The 14,570-nt window shown below is 41.1% G+C and overlaps 1 protein-coding gene across 1 annotated transcript; it reads left to right on the forward strand.

Moving 5' to 3' along the window:
• The first annotated feature begins 826 nt into the window (after nt 1-826).
• tbc1d15 (TBC1 domain family, member 15) lies at nt 827-11,539 on the forward strand. The gene is made up of 17 exons (XM_055025601.1): nt 827-907; nt 1,508-1,609; nt 2,170-2,244; nt 2,332-2,479; nt 3,190-3,397; nt 4,700-4,802; nt 5,501-5,695; nt 5,773-5,901; nt 6,321-6,424; nt 7,593-7,687; nt 8,475-8,591; nt 9,040-9,140; nt 9,215-9,314; nt 9,398-9,495; nt 10,006-10,122; nt 10,224-10,310; nt 10,928-11,539. The coding sequence occupies exons 1-17, from the start codon at nt 890-892 to the stop codon at nt 11,090-11,092; spliced, it is 1,962 nt and encodes a 653-aa protein (XP_054881576.1). The 5' UTR covers nt 827-889; the 3' UTR covers nt 11,093-11,539.
• Nucleotides 11,540-14,570: the final 3,031 nt, after the last annotated feature.

Genomic DNA, 14,570 nt, shown 5'->3' on the forward strand with positions numbered 1-14,570 from the left:
ATGTTGGCTCATATATATTGTCTTCATAAGTGAAATACTCTACTTAATTAATTAAGTATATCTGAAATTTCTTTGATCTTTGACTCCAAATCCAAAAACAATTGAAAGAGAGACTTGATGGATGCAGAGCAGGACCAGAAAGAGAGAAAAGGTTTAAACCATTTCTTCAATCGATGAGAACCAAAGTATATTTGGTTCAGGACAAAAAAAAATTGCTGTTGGGACAGTTTCAAGTAATTTATTCTCCAGTCAGGGGAAACAGAAAACGCACACTAGAGTGAAATTTGATAATTTGCTTATGGCAAGACACTGTTACATATAATACATGAAGGATATTATTTTCATAAGCAAAAGTGTGGATCAAGCTTAAGCAAATACCAAATAATTTTTTATTCTATGTATCTACAAATTGTGTCTGTAGAATATTTTCCAAACTCAAATCACCAACAAAATAATTAAATTAGTTTTATTTGTGTAATTCATCAAATTTTTATGCCGTTCGGGTGTTTTCTTTTGACTGCACCTGTTACTGAATTCATATTAAACAAACATGCAAGATATTTACAACTTATTTATTCTGAATACAATTATGTTTTAATGGTGGGTTTAATTGGAAATGAGGCCTCAAATCAAATTAGAGCCCCAAATAATTTTGGGTCGGCTCTGGTTGAAAAATATTTTATCTTTCATTTTATGCCTTTTTCAATAAATATATTGCATTTTGTTGTGGTTTTTATTGTAATGTATTTCTATTTAAATTTCTACTTTAACTTATTTCGTTTTATTTCAGCGGAAGTTCCATGTTTTCGTCACAGGAAGCTGAGCTGTCAGTTTTGTTTTGGCAGCTGCTTGTCACGTGATGTGTTGTCGTCAGCGGTAGAGCAGCAACATGGCGGAGCTGTTAAAGGTAGGAAAACATGAAGGAAAACACGAGTCTCAACAGCTGTTCAGGGACCGCAGTTTGGTCTAGAATTGGGCCGAGCTCCGTGAGGGTTTCCGGGTTTCACCTGCGGCATCCGACCGCAGAGTTAGCTGCCGAGGTGTCCGCAGGAGGGGGAGGCAGCACCGGGGAGGACGGTTAGGGAGACCGTAACAGTCTGTGCTGCTCTCCAAACCGGTTCTCCTCCGGACTGGTCCGGTTCTCCGGGTGTCGGTCACACGGAGGATTCGGTGGGACGACGGGTTGTTCTTCAGACTGAAGCCCAGGAAACCAGCTGCTGTCCAGGCTTCAGGCCAAGTTCCCTCCCCCGGTTCTGGTACCAAAGTTCCCAGAAATACAAGAGATAGAGCAGCCGGTCTGCTACACCCGGTTAAAATGACATAAATGCGACTTTAAAGTCAGGAAAAACTCTGGTTTATGTCGTAAATCAGTGTTTGCGCCGTTTTGCTCCGTAGAAAACGGATCTGCGTGTTTTTTAAATTTGATTTGGGTTCTGTAATTCCTGATTGGATCTGAGTTTGCAGGTGAACGTTCTGTCTGTCAGGAACTGAACTTTTCCCTCTGCAGGTGATATTTGAACACGAAGGGATTTTCCTCCATCCGAGCCCAGATGAAGGAAGCCCGGATCAAGATTTGCTGGTTTCAGGATCCCTTCGTATCATTGACAAGGTAAAACTAAAAAATCCCCCTGGTCTTTTTTCACACAGAAACTTCTCAGTTCCGTTTACGCCTCAGATTAGTTCCTAGTCACAACTTCTGTGTTCTTTGATTTTAGTTTGCTCAGAAAAAAAAAAGATGAAACCTTTTTACTTTTGATGGTCAGCTGTAGGGGTTCAAATGAGTCCAATCAATTAATTATTAACTTCCCTTAGTTTATTGTTGTAGTTCGGCCGCCATCCAGCAGAGGGCGCAGCTTGTCGTCATTAAGCGGAGCCAGTTGGTTCAGGGATAAAGATGGTGGAGTCATCCGAGAAACGACCCAAATGGAGTCCTGTGGGATGCGCAATTCTGCAGTTCTGTTTTAAAATATCTTCTTTTCACGTATCTTGAGGAACAAGCAGTTAGAAACTTATATTGAGAGGGAAAAACAAAGGAAGTGCAGAATGACATGAAAGCCATGTATGATGTGGACTCCAGTAATTGTAGCCATTATTATGGAAACGGCAAATAGGGATCCAAATAATGATCCCTAGTCAGCTGATGGAGTCTGCTGCTTCTTCTACCTGCAGGATGCAGAGATTCTGGTGGAATACCGCCCTCTGGAGGACAGCGTGGACCCGTCCAACATGCTGTGTGCTGGACAGGTTTGTCTCTTCTCGCTCTGTGACCTCAGCGACCTTTAGAGCGCCGTGATCTCAGGGGACGATCAAGTGTGTCATGTTTCTCCTCAGGACTCCAGCTCAGTGGTGGGGTGGGCCCAGTGTCCCGGAGAGAAGTCCCAGTCCCGGCATCTGCTGGAGTCGCAGCAGAGCTACGAGACCGAGTGGGACATGGTGAATGCCGTGTCCTTCAAGAAGAAGAACTACACCAACGGAGAGGGTGAGCAAGGAGACTTCCTGTCAGCTGACTGATGGAGGAAAGGCCACAGACTGCAGCTGAACTGGGCATTTATCGCAAAATATTTTTAAGATTTATTGTTGCCTCAATAAATTTCAATTTATGTTAAATCAGAGATATCCAAAGCGCAGCCAAGGGGCAATTTTTGGGCCTTGGGCTGGTTTTGCGTGGCCCGACTGCAGACTTGTTCAGCAGATAAAAAGTTCTGATGGAAACCTTATTTGCAATCAGTGTCAAATTATTACCGAAACAATTTTTCTACAAATTAAAATATTACGTATGACTTTTTATGAGAAAGCTTTAATAATGAGTAGAACCACGTTTATCCAGAAATTTTTACTGAGAAGATGGCTTTGTGGCTCCTAAATCAGCTTATTTAATTTACGTCAGCTAAATTTGGGAAAGAAATTTACCCAAATTCTGTCTGTATAGCTGAGAGCAAATTTGCTAACTCGAGGCAAAAAAAAAAGGATAACTTGATGCCTTTCTTTTTCAATGATTAGAAAAGCTGCTGAGTCATAAAATCATCTCAGTTTTCCGATGAACATAAAAAAAACAACAAAGCTTCGAAATATTTTCAAGCAAACAGGAACTGAGTTTGTTTTCATCTTTTCAAAGAGATAAGGCAAAATCTGTGTGTGTATCTTTAAATAAATAGTTTTGTTTTCTAAGCCCTGCGTCTCGTCTGTCAGGCTCTCTGAATCACAGCCATGAGCGGAGCCGCTGGGCGTTTTCTGTGAACATCAGCGACCTCAAGTCCATCACAGTGAAGGAGGAAGGTTGGACCTTTCTCATCCTACAGCCAAAGGACTCCTCCAGCTCCATCCCGGCGCTGCACTTCCACCAGGGCGGCAGCAGACAGTTCCTGGACAGCCTGCGGAGGTTCGCTCTGCTGACAGAGTGAGTAGATTGTTCTACACAGTCAGAGATAGTGGAGATATTTTTACTTCTGACTCAGCTGTTTTACAGCAGCAGGGTCAATGGGTTTGAGGTATTAAATTATAGAAAGTTTGGAAATTAATACAACCAACAACTCATAGGTCTGTTTTTGAGATAAACTTGGTTTCTCTCGAGTCTCATTAAGGGGCAGTTTTATATGTTTTCCAGGCACATAGTGCCATTTTAATTATCAAAATGCATTTAAAATGCGTTTTAATATTTTTTTATTTTAATACAGTATCTAAAACCAGGTCAAGCCATATTTCTGTTCACACAAATGAACTTCCTGGTACTATGTTTAATTCCTAACAGGAAGTTGTTTGTGTTTTTTTTAAAAGTGAAAGTATAGCAAGCTTCTGCTTCTACCTCCACTGTTTTCAACTGTATTTTGTGTCCATAGAGAGATATTTAAATCTTATTTCTCTATTTCTGTTCTAGTTGTCTTGTTCTTTTTCTTTTTTGTTTAGTTTTTTTTTTCAGGATTTTTCATTTTTTGACTTGTGTCAAAGTAGCTAAAATATATAAAGTAATATTATTGGCTGAGAGGTTTCAGCTTAGCGCTACACTGCCCCCTGTGGGTTTGGCATGTTTAAAACAATGCTTTGTGTGGTATTTGTGTTTATGTGGATGAAAATTTTTCTGAAAGGATTATATTCCTGTTTATAAAGACCTGGGTACATGTGTACAAGAACTAGGATTTCTTTGACTCATTAACTTGCAGCAATTCCTCCTGCTCAACAAGCACAGGGTGACAGTGGAAAGGAATCACTCTGATATAGCACCGGCACATCCTGGCCTTCCTGGGTTGTTAAAAAATGATGTGGTCCATTCAGACTGTCTGACTCACAGGTTGTCAAACACATCGAAACACTTGGAAAAGTTTCCAGTATTGACAAGAATCTCTGTGCAGAACCTCTTGTCCTTCCTGTGTGCAGATTTTACTCCTGATTCAGACCGGCTGACATGTAGAGACTCTCTGCTGGTTTTCAGAAACAGACGGACTGTGTGCGCGTCTGGAGAAATGCGTCATTTATATTTTAATTTCTGCGACAATGAAACGTTCCGAGGCGGAGATAGTCAGATTACGGCAGGAGACTCTCTGCAGCTGATAACTCTTATTAAAGTTCTTATCTGCAGCTCAGTGAAAGGCGGGATCGGTGCCGGATGTTTGGATTCAGATCTGTGACAGAGTGACGCTCTGCCTGCGCTCTTACACACATGCACACGCCCACACACCTGATGGAGAGTCTGTGTGTGTTTCAGGTGTCCTGAGGATGCAACGCGTCTGCTGGTCAGCACTCCAAACAAAGCTCTGTCTCAGTCCTTTGAGAACCTGCTGGACGACAACAACTTTGGACTTGTTCATGTAAGAACACACAGACACACAATCCTCTTCTCAGTCATCGTTCCTCAACGTCATCTTTTTCAAGCATTTTAATTTTTCCTACAGAATGTGATTGATTGCTTTTATCAGGTTGAATTAGTTTAAGATTGGTTTGAATCTTTCCTAAAGAACAGTGACTTCTTTGTGTCCAGATTCTCATTGGAATGGACATAAGAGGGAAGCCTCTTTTTTAAATTTCTATATTAATATCTATATATTTTATATCATTACCTCAGGTTAAAATAGGAACTAAGATTAGCTTCCATAACGATGGGTGCACTGATAAATTGGTCAGCTGCTCAATTGGCCATAATTTCCTTACTTTTGGGAGATTTTGTGATCAGCCAATTCTTACATGTGAAGCCGATTTTATCTATATTATTATGACTTAATTCTCATAATATTTAGACTTTATTCTCGTATTATCACAATTTTATGCCTATAATATTATGATTTTATTTAATGTAATTTCGAACTTCCTTAAAATCCAGCCTAAAATCCCATTTGTTCAGAGTTGTCTTTCATTCATAATAACTGGAATATTGGTCAACATATTTCATGTATATTTGCTTGATGATTTTATCAGAATTCATTGCTTGTTTCATAAATGTTTTTTATGATGCAAAGCTCTGAACTGCCTTGTTGTTGACTTGACCCTGACATGACTTTTCCTCCTGCAGAAGTTTAAGCGCGACCCTTATGTGACGACGCTGGGCAGCTTCTCCAAAGTCACCAACTACATCTACGACGCCCTGCGGGGGACAGAGGAGCAGCAGCAGCGCCCCCCGGAGGAGGTGGCCGACCTGCTGGGGGAAGTCATCCCAGGGCTGGAGATCAACCAGCAGGAGGAGCCGGGCTTCGAGGTCATCACCAGGGTAAGGAGCCGACCTCCAGCTCATCGGCTGATGTCTCCACCTCCAAAGTGATGACATCATCACCTTTGATGCGACAGATCGACCTGGGGGCGAGGCCGCAGGTGAGCCGGGCGCAGCCGGTGTCGGCAGACGACTGGAATAAACACCAGGACCCCGAGGGCAGGATAGAGAACCAGGCTGCACTCAGACAGAAGATCTTTAAGGGGGCAAGTCTCCGTTACATCCACGACGAGACGATTGATTTATGATTGATTTTCACCCCAACTGGGGTCAAACTGAAAACAGTTTTGTCTGAAAACTGTTTACAGTTATCAAATTTTGCAATGGACTCAGAAAGACAACCTTTGACCTTTTTTTAGGACTTCCACTGTTTAGAAATGAATTTTTATGCTTGACGTGTGTCCAGGAACATCTGAACTATGTTTCCCACAATGCACCCTGCTTAGACAGAAACATGAAGCCACTGACTGCATCCTGTTAATGAAACCTGTGAATTAAATCTGTTTAAATTTAAACAGATTCTGAAAATGAAAGAGTTCCCAGAGCGTCATGTGACCAGAACATGTGACCTTACTGACCGTGTGACCGGATGCTGTGTGTGTGTGTGTGTGTGTGTTACCTGCAGGGTCTGTGTCACGCTCTGAGGAGGGAAGCCTGGAAGTTCCTGTTGGGGTATTATCCATGGACGAGCACGTTGGAGGAGAGGAAGTCTCTGCAGAAAGCCAAAACGTACGACACACACAAACAAACGAGCTGATTAGTTGATCCAATCAGATCTGATTGATCAACCATTTCTGAAAGGTTTAAAAATGTTACAATAATAAAAATAACCTGAAGTGGAAATCCTGGAGACACACATCCAAATTTGTATTTCTACCCATATTGGGATATTTTATTGACTTCCATTAATTTGAATAATTTTAATAACCCAGTGTATTTGTGACCTTAACCAAAGCTTCATTCACATCGTACCCAGTGGCGGCTCTTGCTTAGGCGATCCTTGCTTCACAGCACAGGAATATTATGTGATATAAGGTATTTTAAACAGCAGATATGATGGAGTAAAAGTGTCACAAAGCACTAAAAATATTTTTAAAGAGTGTAATCAGTGTAAAATAATCTACACCAGTGAACCGCTGTGCTGTAGTCTGAGGTCCAAAAGCCAAAAACTTCAAAATGCTCCTTTATGTTTTCACAAAATTAATTAGGTTCCACTCTGTCTGCCTGGCTTTCAGTTCAGGTCAGAGAAGTTAATTCATGTCAAATATAGAATAGAATAGAATAGCATTTATTGTCATTGAACAGGATTCAACGAAATTTCTATTGCAACTCCCGTGCAAAAAGTCAAAATATACAATATTAAATAAACAAACACACAATGATAATAATAATAATATATACAACTAAAATTAACTAAAGGCACTCAACCACACCAAGAAGAAGCAGCAGGTCCAATTATGGTAAAGTGCAGATGATGTGACAGTGCAAGTGCAGAACAATATGGCTGTGTGGGGGTGGAGGGGGGGGTGTATGTGAGGTTATGATATGTGTGGGAGGGGGCGGCAGGGAGTAATGGCTCTGACGGCTGTGGGGAAGAAACTGTTTCTCAGGTGAACTATGGGATATTGTGTGGTTTCCAAAGTAACTGTGACTAATCCTGTAATTACTTAATAAATTAAAGTGAACTTGATCGTTTCCATTTGGATGTTTAATATTTTTTTAAGGGCAATTTTGCTTACAGACATCACAAACCATTTTATTTATAGTTTTGGTTGTAAGTAGTTCTTATTTCCATTTTATTTGGTTTTATATTTAAAATATTTTCCAGTTCCAGCATTAAGAGTTCATTACAAAATCAAAGTCCAGTTGTCTGAGGGTGAATGTTTGCGTTTCCCAGAGATGAATACTTCCGGATGAAGCTGCAGTGGAAATCCATCAGTGAGGAGCAGGAGAGGAGAAACTCCAGACTGAGAGACTACAAGAGCCTGATCGGTGAGGAAGGGGAGGACTCCGCAGTCTTCATCACCTAAATCATCATAAATGTAACGCGTCACCAAAATGGTTTGTGATCTATAAATCTGCTGGTTTCCAACCTGAAGGGGGCGCCAGAGATCTCACTGCTTGGTGTCCAAACTTTTAAGTGGTTTAAAAGCATTACTTCCAGGTTGAGGGGAAAAAATACAACTATATTCAAACAAATGAAATAGATTTTTTATTTTTGCTAGAGAAAGAGATTTATTATGGATCTAAAACGTTAAAATGGTCTTGCATATTTGTTGTTATAAAATAAATGAATCAAATTTTCAAAATGTTTTAAGCTCAGCAAAACAAATTTAATCTCAGTTTGAAGAACAGGATATAGGTCATTTATTTCAAACACTTGCTAAATTAAATGTAATAAATTGGATTAAAGCTGATTTGGATGAAAGTTGATTTTCAATAAAAGTTTTGAAATAAACTTTGCTCTAATTGTCACGAAAGCTCTGTCATAAAAAGGTAAATACTTTTTTTAAACACACTTTGGACACCGATTCTCTAAGTTATGACCAAATGTTCGTAACTTGAAGCTTTGATTCTGCTCTTTTCAGCTTCATATAGTTACATTGATGTCGCCTTTCTTCATGCTGATCCGTCCGGTTCCACCATCTTGGAGACTAGAAACAATTGGAGCTTTTTGTTTCTCGTCCTCTGATGGAGACGGGAACAGAAATGCAGCGTGAAACCAAATGTGGGGTCAAACTAGTATAACAGCTCCATGTTTGTTTTCTTTCTGCTGCAGAGAAAGACGTGAACCGAACAGACCGAACGAACCGCTTCTACGAAGGTCTGAACAACCCAGGCCTGACCCTGCTGCACGACATCCTGATGACCTACTGCATGTACGACTTCGACCTGGGTGAGAGCTTCATGCCGTCCTCCTGGGTTCACGTACCTTCATTAAAAGTCGGCAGGAAGACGATTGAGGCTTATTTGTGATTTAAAAAATTTGATGATAATCGTCTTTAAAGGGGCAGCATCATGTACAAGCAGCCTTTTTGAGCTTAACGTCAAGTTATAATATTATTATCATAAATATACCTGTAGTGTTGCTTTGATTCTTCCATGCATGTTTGAGAAATCCTTTAATTTCCATTCAGCTATGCAAACAACTGGGTGAACCTAGCTCTGCCTTTAAGGCGCACAGCTCCTCCTCAGAGCTGCAGTTTCCAAGCTTCTGCCTCACAGAGCAGTGTTATAAAATTGCACTTTGTTTGGACGTTAGGTGAAGCATACAGCATTCTGAACAAATGCTCTGGGTCTTCAGAACCGACCGGGAATTTGACCGACCCTCCATGTTTCTCCAGGTTACGTTCAGGGGATGAGCGACCTGCTGTCGCCGATCCTGTTCGTCATGGAGAATGAGGTCGATGCGTTCTGGTGTTTTGTCTCCTTCATGGACCAGATGGTAAGAAACCAACCAGAACCAGAACCATCCATGTTTGATGGGCCATTAAAATGTTGGGTTTCTGTTTGCTGCAGCACCAGAACTTTGAGGAACAGATGCAGGGCATGAAGACGCAGCTGATCCAGCTCAGCACGCTGCTCAGGCTGCTGGACCTGGCGTTCTGGAACTACCTCGGTACGGAGCAGTCGAGTCGGGTTGCATTCTGGCCACGGTACCGTGTTGGATCCATGTCTCTGACGTGTCTCTGTGGGTTTCAGAGTCCCAGGAGTCCGGTTATCTGTACTTCTGCTTCCGCTGGCTGCTGATCCGCTTCAAGAGGGAGCTGATCTTCAGCGATGTCCTGCGGCTTTGGGAGGTCAGTCCAAAGATCGGATCCGATGAGGGTTCTTCCAGCCAGTTTACTGCAGATTTCAGAACCAATAATATCATTTATGCTACGTTCTCACAACAGTCAAATGAGACCCAAATACAACTTTTAAAAAATGTAAATTGGGCTGATGAGACTGCAGCCCAATTTAAATTTTTCCAGCCCCTAAAAACACAATTTGTAACACGATGGCAGTGACTTCTGTACTTTTCTTTTGTAAAGTAAAAAAATATTTCAGTTTCAAAACTTGTTTTTTTCTAAAATATCTCTGAGATTTCTGGTGCAAATTTACTTCTTTGTTTCTTTTTACCAGATAGAAACTAGCGGCGTTGTACAAGCTGTAGCTTTAGCAGTAATACAGTTGAATGTCATGTAAAACTGTAGTGTACTTCTTTGTTAAAGATACAGTATTTGTGAGGTCAGAGCCAGTCTCTGGTTCTACTTCCTGTATCTGGTTCTGATTCCTGATGATGTCACGTCGGATCCGTTCATCCTCAGGTCATGTGGACCGAGCTGCCTTGTCAGAACTTCCACCTGCTGGTCTGCTGTGCAATCCTGGACTCTGAGAAGCAGAAGATCATGGAGGAGAACTACGGCTTCAACGAGATCCTGAAGGTAACGCCGAGCCGATTAGCTTCGGCCGATTAGCTGGATCATGTTCTAGTGACGAACGATCAGATCACGGAGTCTTATCGATCGGGTTTCTTCTGTTGCAGCACATCAACGAGCTCTCCATGAAGCTCAACATCGAGGAGATCCTGCAGAAAGCCGAGGGCATCTACCTTCAGATCCGCAGCTGCAAGGTGGGTGTTAAGTTTTCATCACCTCTGTGTGTTCCAGGGAGCTCCGCTTGTTTACTGAGGCTGTAACTACTAAATATCAGTTCTGTACTGAGACGACACAAGTTATCGATGAATGATTAATCTAGACTTCTTTGAGCTAGTCTGTCTATTAACAATTAATTGATAAACAACAATTTTCTTAAAAACTTGAGTTTTCTCTTGTATGGAGATAATTTTTCATAACATGCTGGATTTAAAAAAGAAAAAAACAATGTGTAACTAAGCTTGTTGAGGATTTATATTACAAAATAAAATCGCAGTAAGTGAATTTTTCATCTGGACCGTTTCCCTTCCCGGGATAGTTCTGCCACTGGCTTTGCTCAGCGGCGCCCTCTTATGGAAGGTGGCTAAACTGCAACACTGAGAGAAAGTCAATGGGGATGTTATTAGTCAGTTTTTTTATTCTATTTTTTCACCTTCCTTCTAACTTTCTGAGGCCCCACTTTGAAAAAATTTTTATTAATTGTTAGCATCCCTAATTGAGACAAATGTTGGAGACTCAAATGGTCCAGTTTAAATCTCCTGGTGTTGTTTTTACTATGGCCCGGTTCTGATTCTGATCCGTTCCTCCTTTGCAGGACTTGCCTCACTCCATCAGCTCCATCCTGGGCTTCGACTCGCAGCACAGAGTCTCCAGCCAGGCGGACTCTGGATCTCGACCCGTCCAGCAGCAGGACGCCTGTTCAAATGGACACTGCAGAGACAACAGATCCCAGAACTGCAGAGGAGTTTTCACATCGTAGTTAACGCATAGACTGACTGTAGGTCAGCAGGGGGCGCCGTGTAGTCCCCAGAAGGATCGGGGAAAGGTGTACAAAGGATTGCAGATTATTCAGAATCTTATTTTTCTAACTTCTTATATCGTCTATTTGCTCCTGATGTTTTCTAAAATCCTGACCTGAAGACGGACAGGAGCAGGTGGGGAAGCCCCTGGACTCTCACACATGTGCCACACGCGTGTGCATCTGTTTCCTGAGTCAGAACTTGCCTGCAGATCAGATGCTGCCTCATAATCTGTCCTTCTTGCCGACAGCAGCTAATCAGTATTTTATTATCGACGCATCAGCTGATTATTGATTTGTTTGTTTTTTATCTGTAAAGTGTAAATGCCCAAAGTGACGTCCTTAAACTGCTCAGTCTGTCCCAAACTGAGGTGCATTATTTTCTTTCATTAAAAAGCTGCCAATGAATGTTTTGGTCTCTGTGTATGAACAGCTTCGTTCTCATCTTCCTCAGATTGTTCCATTCCAAATGTTTCTGCAGCTGCTGGAGGAGGACACTTAAGATCCAGAGGGTTTCAATTAGGTTCATCACTTCCCTAATGACCAATAAAGTAATCATTATTTACATATACTGACTCTTCAGACTTACCTAAGCCTCCCTTATTTAAGCTACTAAAGAATATTGAAGTTGATATTTGTTCAAAACATTTCTCCTTCTTCTGTTTCCGTTCAAATTTCTGCTTCCAAAATTTTTTGAAAGTAAACTTTAAACTCATTACATCTCAATACATAAAACTATGTATCGAGATGTTTTAATACATACTATGGAAAAATTTCCTTTCCCTTAGCAATACTGCTGTTATGGTGGAATTTCCCTATATTTTCGAAAAGAAAAGCCATTTCAATTTAGTCAGATTACTATTTATCCAAGTTATTAATTCATTGGGTCCAGTTAATTATGGAGTAGTATAAAAAATTTGTACCAAATAAAACCCAGCAGATTGTATGGAGTCATTACTTACAGCATTCACTCCTCCTGACAAGCAGGGGGCGACAGTAAATTGCTTGTGTTGAGTTGTTGACTTTACAGCAGTCCCCCATACAGAACATGCATGTAGCAAAAGTGGAGAAGAAAAACTCCCCTCCAGGAGAACCAGAACCGGGCTCAGTACCAGCAGGTATCTGCCATGACTGACTGGAGCTGAGAGAAGACAGAGCAAAGACACAACTACAAGTCAACTGAGCCAGGAGAACTTTCCATGTTTGTAAACTTATGTCAGCCAATGCCCTCCTTCTGGAAGAAACCACAGCCAATCAGAACACCAGACCAAATGCAGAATCTATGGAAAGAAAAATAACTGAGAAAACAAAATCTGGTTTCTAACTAAGCTTTTTAGTTAGAAAAGTTTTAGTTTCTAACTAAACTTTTGGTTTAGTTAGAAACACCAGAGCGCCACCTTCTGGCCTCTCCTCCAGATCAGTTCAGGTCAGAGAAGGGAACTGTTCTTGGCTTTGTTTTTCCCCTCCGTGGGCTGCCACCTTATCGTGGTGGAGGGGTTTGAGTGTCCCGGTGATCCTAGGGCTTCGTGCATCTATTCGGGTTGGGTCTGCCGGGGCAAATGGATCCTAGGTGAGGGATCGGACTAAGAGCAGCCCAAAGATTGCTTAGAAATATAAACAGTGTTTCTGTTTATAGATAGACATGGTTCCTGCTTACAACCAGGACAGTTGACCGAAGTCAGTTATGTCAACACTAGGGCTGAAACGATTCCTCGAGTGATTCGAGTACCTCGATTATTAAAATTTCTCGAGGAAAATTTATCTGCCTCGAAGTTTCGTTCATTTATGTTTTATTGTTGAGAAGACCGTGTTCTGGTTGGGTTATTGCTTGCGTTGTGCAGCACTCTCACTTCCGCTTGAGTTGTTGATGAAAGCTAAGTGTCAGCATAAAGTTCAGTTTTCGGCCTGGGAGGATTTTATTGATTCATGATGAAGTCGGGTTTTTGTCTTTTTTTGGGGGACCAATCCTTAAAATGACAGGCGTGATGCTTGGAGTACGGCAGTCTGTTCTCCTCCCAGACCTGCTGCCTGGTGGCAGGAAAGAGTGATGCAGGTGTATTTATACAGGTGAGAGGATAGACTGAACTCTGCGGGGCCGCTGCCCATTAGACGATTAATGTAAGTGTAGTCTTACTGACGAACCGGAAAATTTATTTCATATCATCCCAGTCTGAACAAATGTTTGGCGGAGCTCATCGTGGCGACACGAAGCTGGTAGATGTTTCTGTGTGCAACGAATGAAGGAGTCAAAACCCGTCGCTAACATGAACAGAAAGCTGTAAATGTCTGGGTAAGGTGAGAGTTCATCTATTAAACTGACTGGAGATAAATACATAAATCAAAAACTGGAGTATAGATGTTTCTTCATTAGCGTATTTATTGCCTCTTAATCATTGAATTGAACTTCAGATTCAGAAAAGTTATTGTTAGGGAAGCTCAAATATGAAAAATTGGACTGATACTACTACTTCTGTTAGATTTACCAATGTTTTATTTAATATTTTTTTATCCGATTACTTGATTAGTCGTAAGAATAATCGATAGATTACTCAATTGCTAAAATATTTGTCAACACACCTAAAGCTGCTATTATGTTTGACATGCGTGTTTTAAAAAAAAAGTTTTTAATTTTAAACATTTACAAATCAAACAGTCTTAAATATTGTCGTTTTTAAACTAGAACAGCTATATTAAGTATTACTTTAAATGTTAAAATACTTTAAATTAAAGACACAGAAGTATCGTCAAGTAATTCTCAACATCCTGTTCACTTTCACAGTTGATGAGCTACAATAAAATGTTCATTGTAATTAAGTCTATAATATTGTTTGCATTCCTAGTTATGGCCTGTTTTTATCCGTTCAGGCTCTGGTTGACTCTAAAATGTCACATTTGTCAAAGCCTCCTTTAAATGTCAGCTGAGCAACTTTCATGGCGCTGATGGACGTCTCTTCGTCCTCCTGGTCTGATAGGAGCCATTTGAAGGTGGAGGAGACGGCCACCTGTATCACCTGCCATCTGCTCATAAAGCTGCTCAGAACCAGAACAAAGCTGCTCGGCTTTCATTTCCTGTTCTGCAGGAAATTGGGAAAGAGGCGGCCGATAGCTGCCGCTGCTTATCAGCTGCTTCCTCTCGGCTTCGTGAAGAGTCGGAGCGTCAGTCAGAGCTTCACCTGCGCTCCTCATCCTCACTGTAACGGAGGTCCGACTTGACATTTAGACAACAGAAAAGCCTTCAGTTCTGAGAAAATAGAGGTTTATTAAAGCAGACAAACGGGGATAAAAATGCAGCCTGGAAATATAAACAAGTCAGTAGCTGTGTTTCCATCGACCGTAAAATTACAAAAATAAATGAGCTTACAGCAAATACACCAATTTCGAATAGTTATTCAAGTTTTTCGATAAAAAGTTTCTGCACTAGGCTAAGGTTTTTAACAGT

The sequence above is a fragment of the Poeciliopsis prolifica genome, unplaced genomic scaffold, assembly GCF_027474105.1.
Source record: "Poeciliopsis prolifica strain line A6 unplaced genomic scaffold, Auburn_PproV2 SCAFFOLD001, whole genome shotgun sequence".
In the NCBI taxonomy this organism is placed as follows: Eukaryota; Metazoa; Chordata; class Actinopteri; order Cyprinodontiformes; family Poeciliidae; genus Poeciliopsis; species Poeciliopsis prolifica.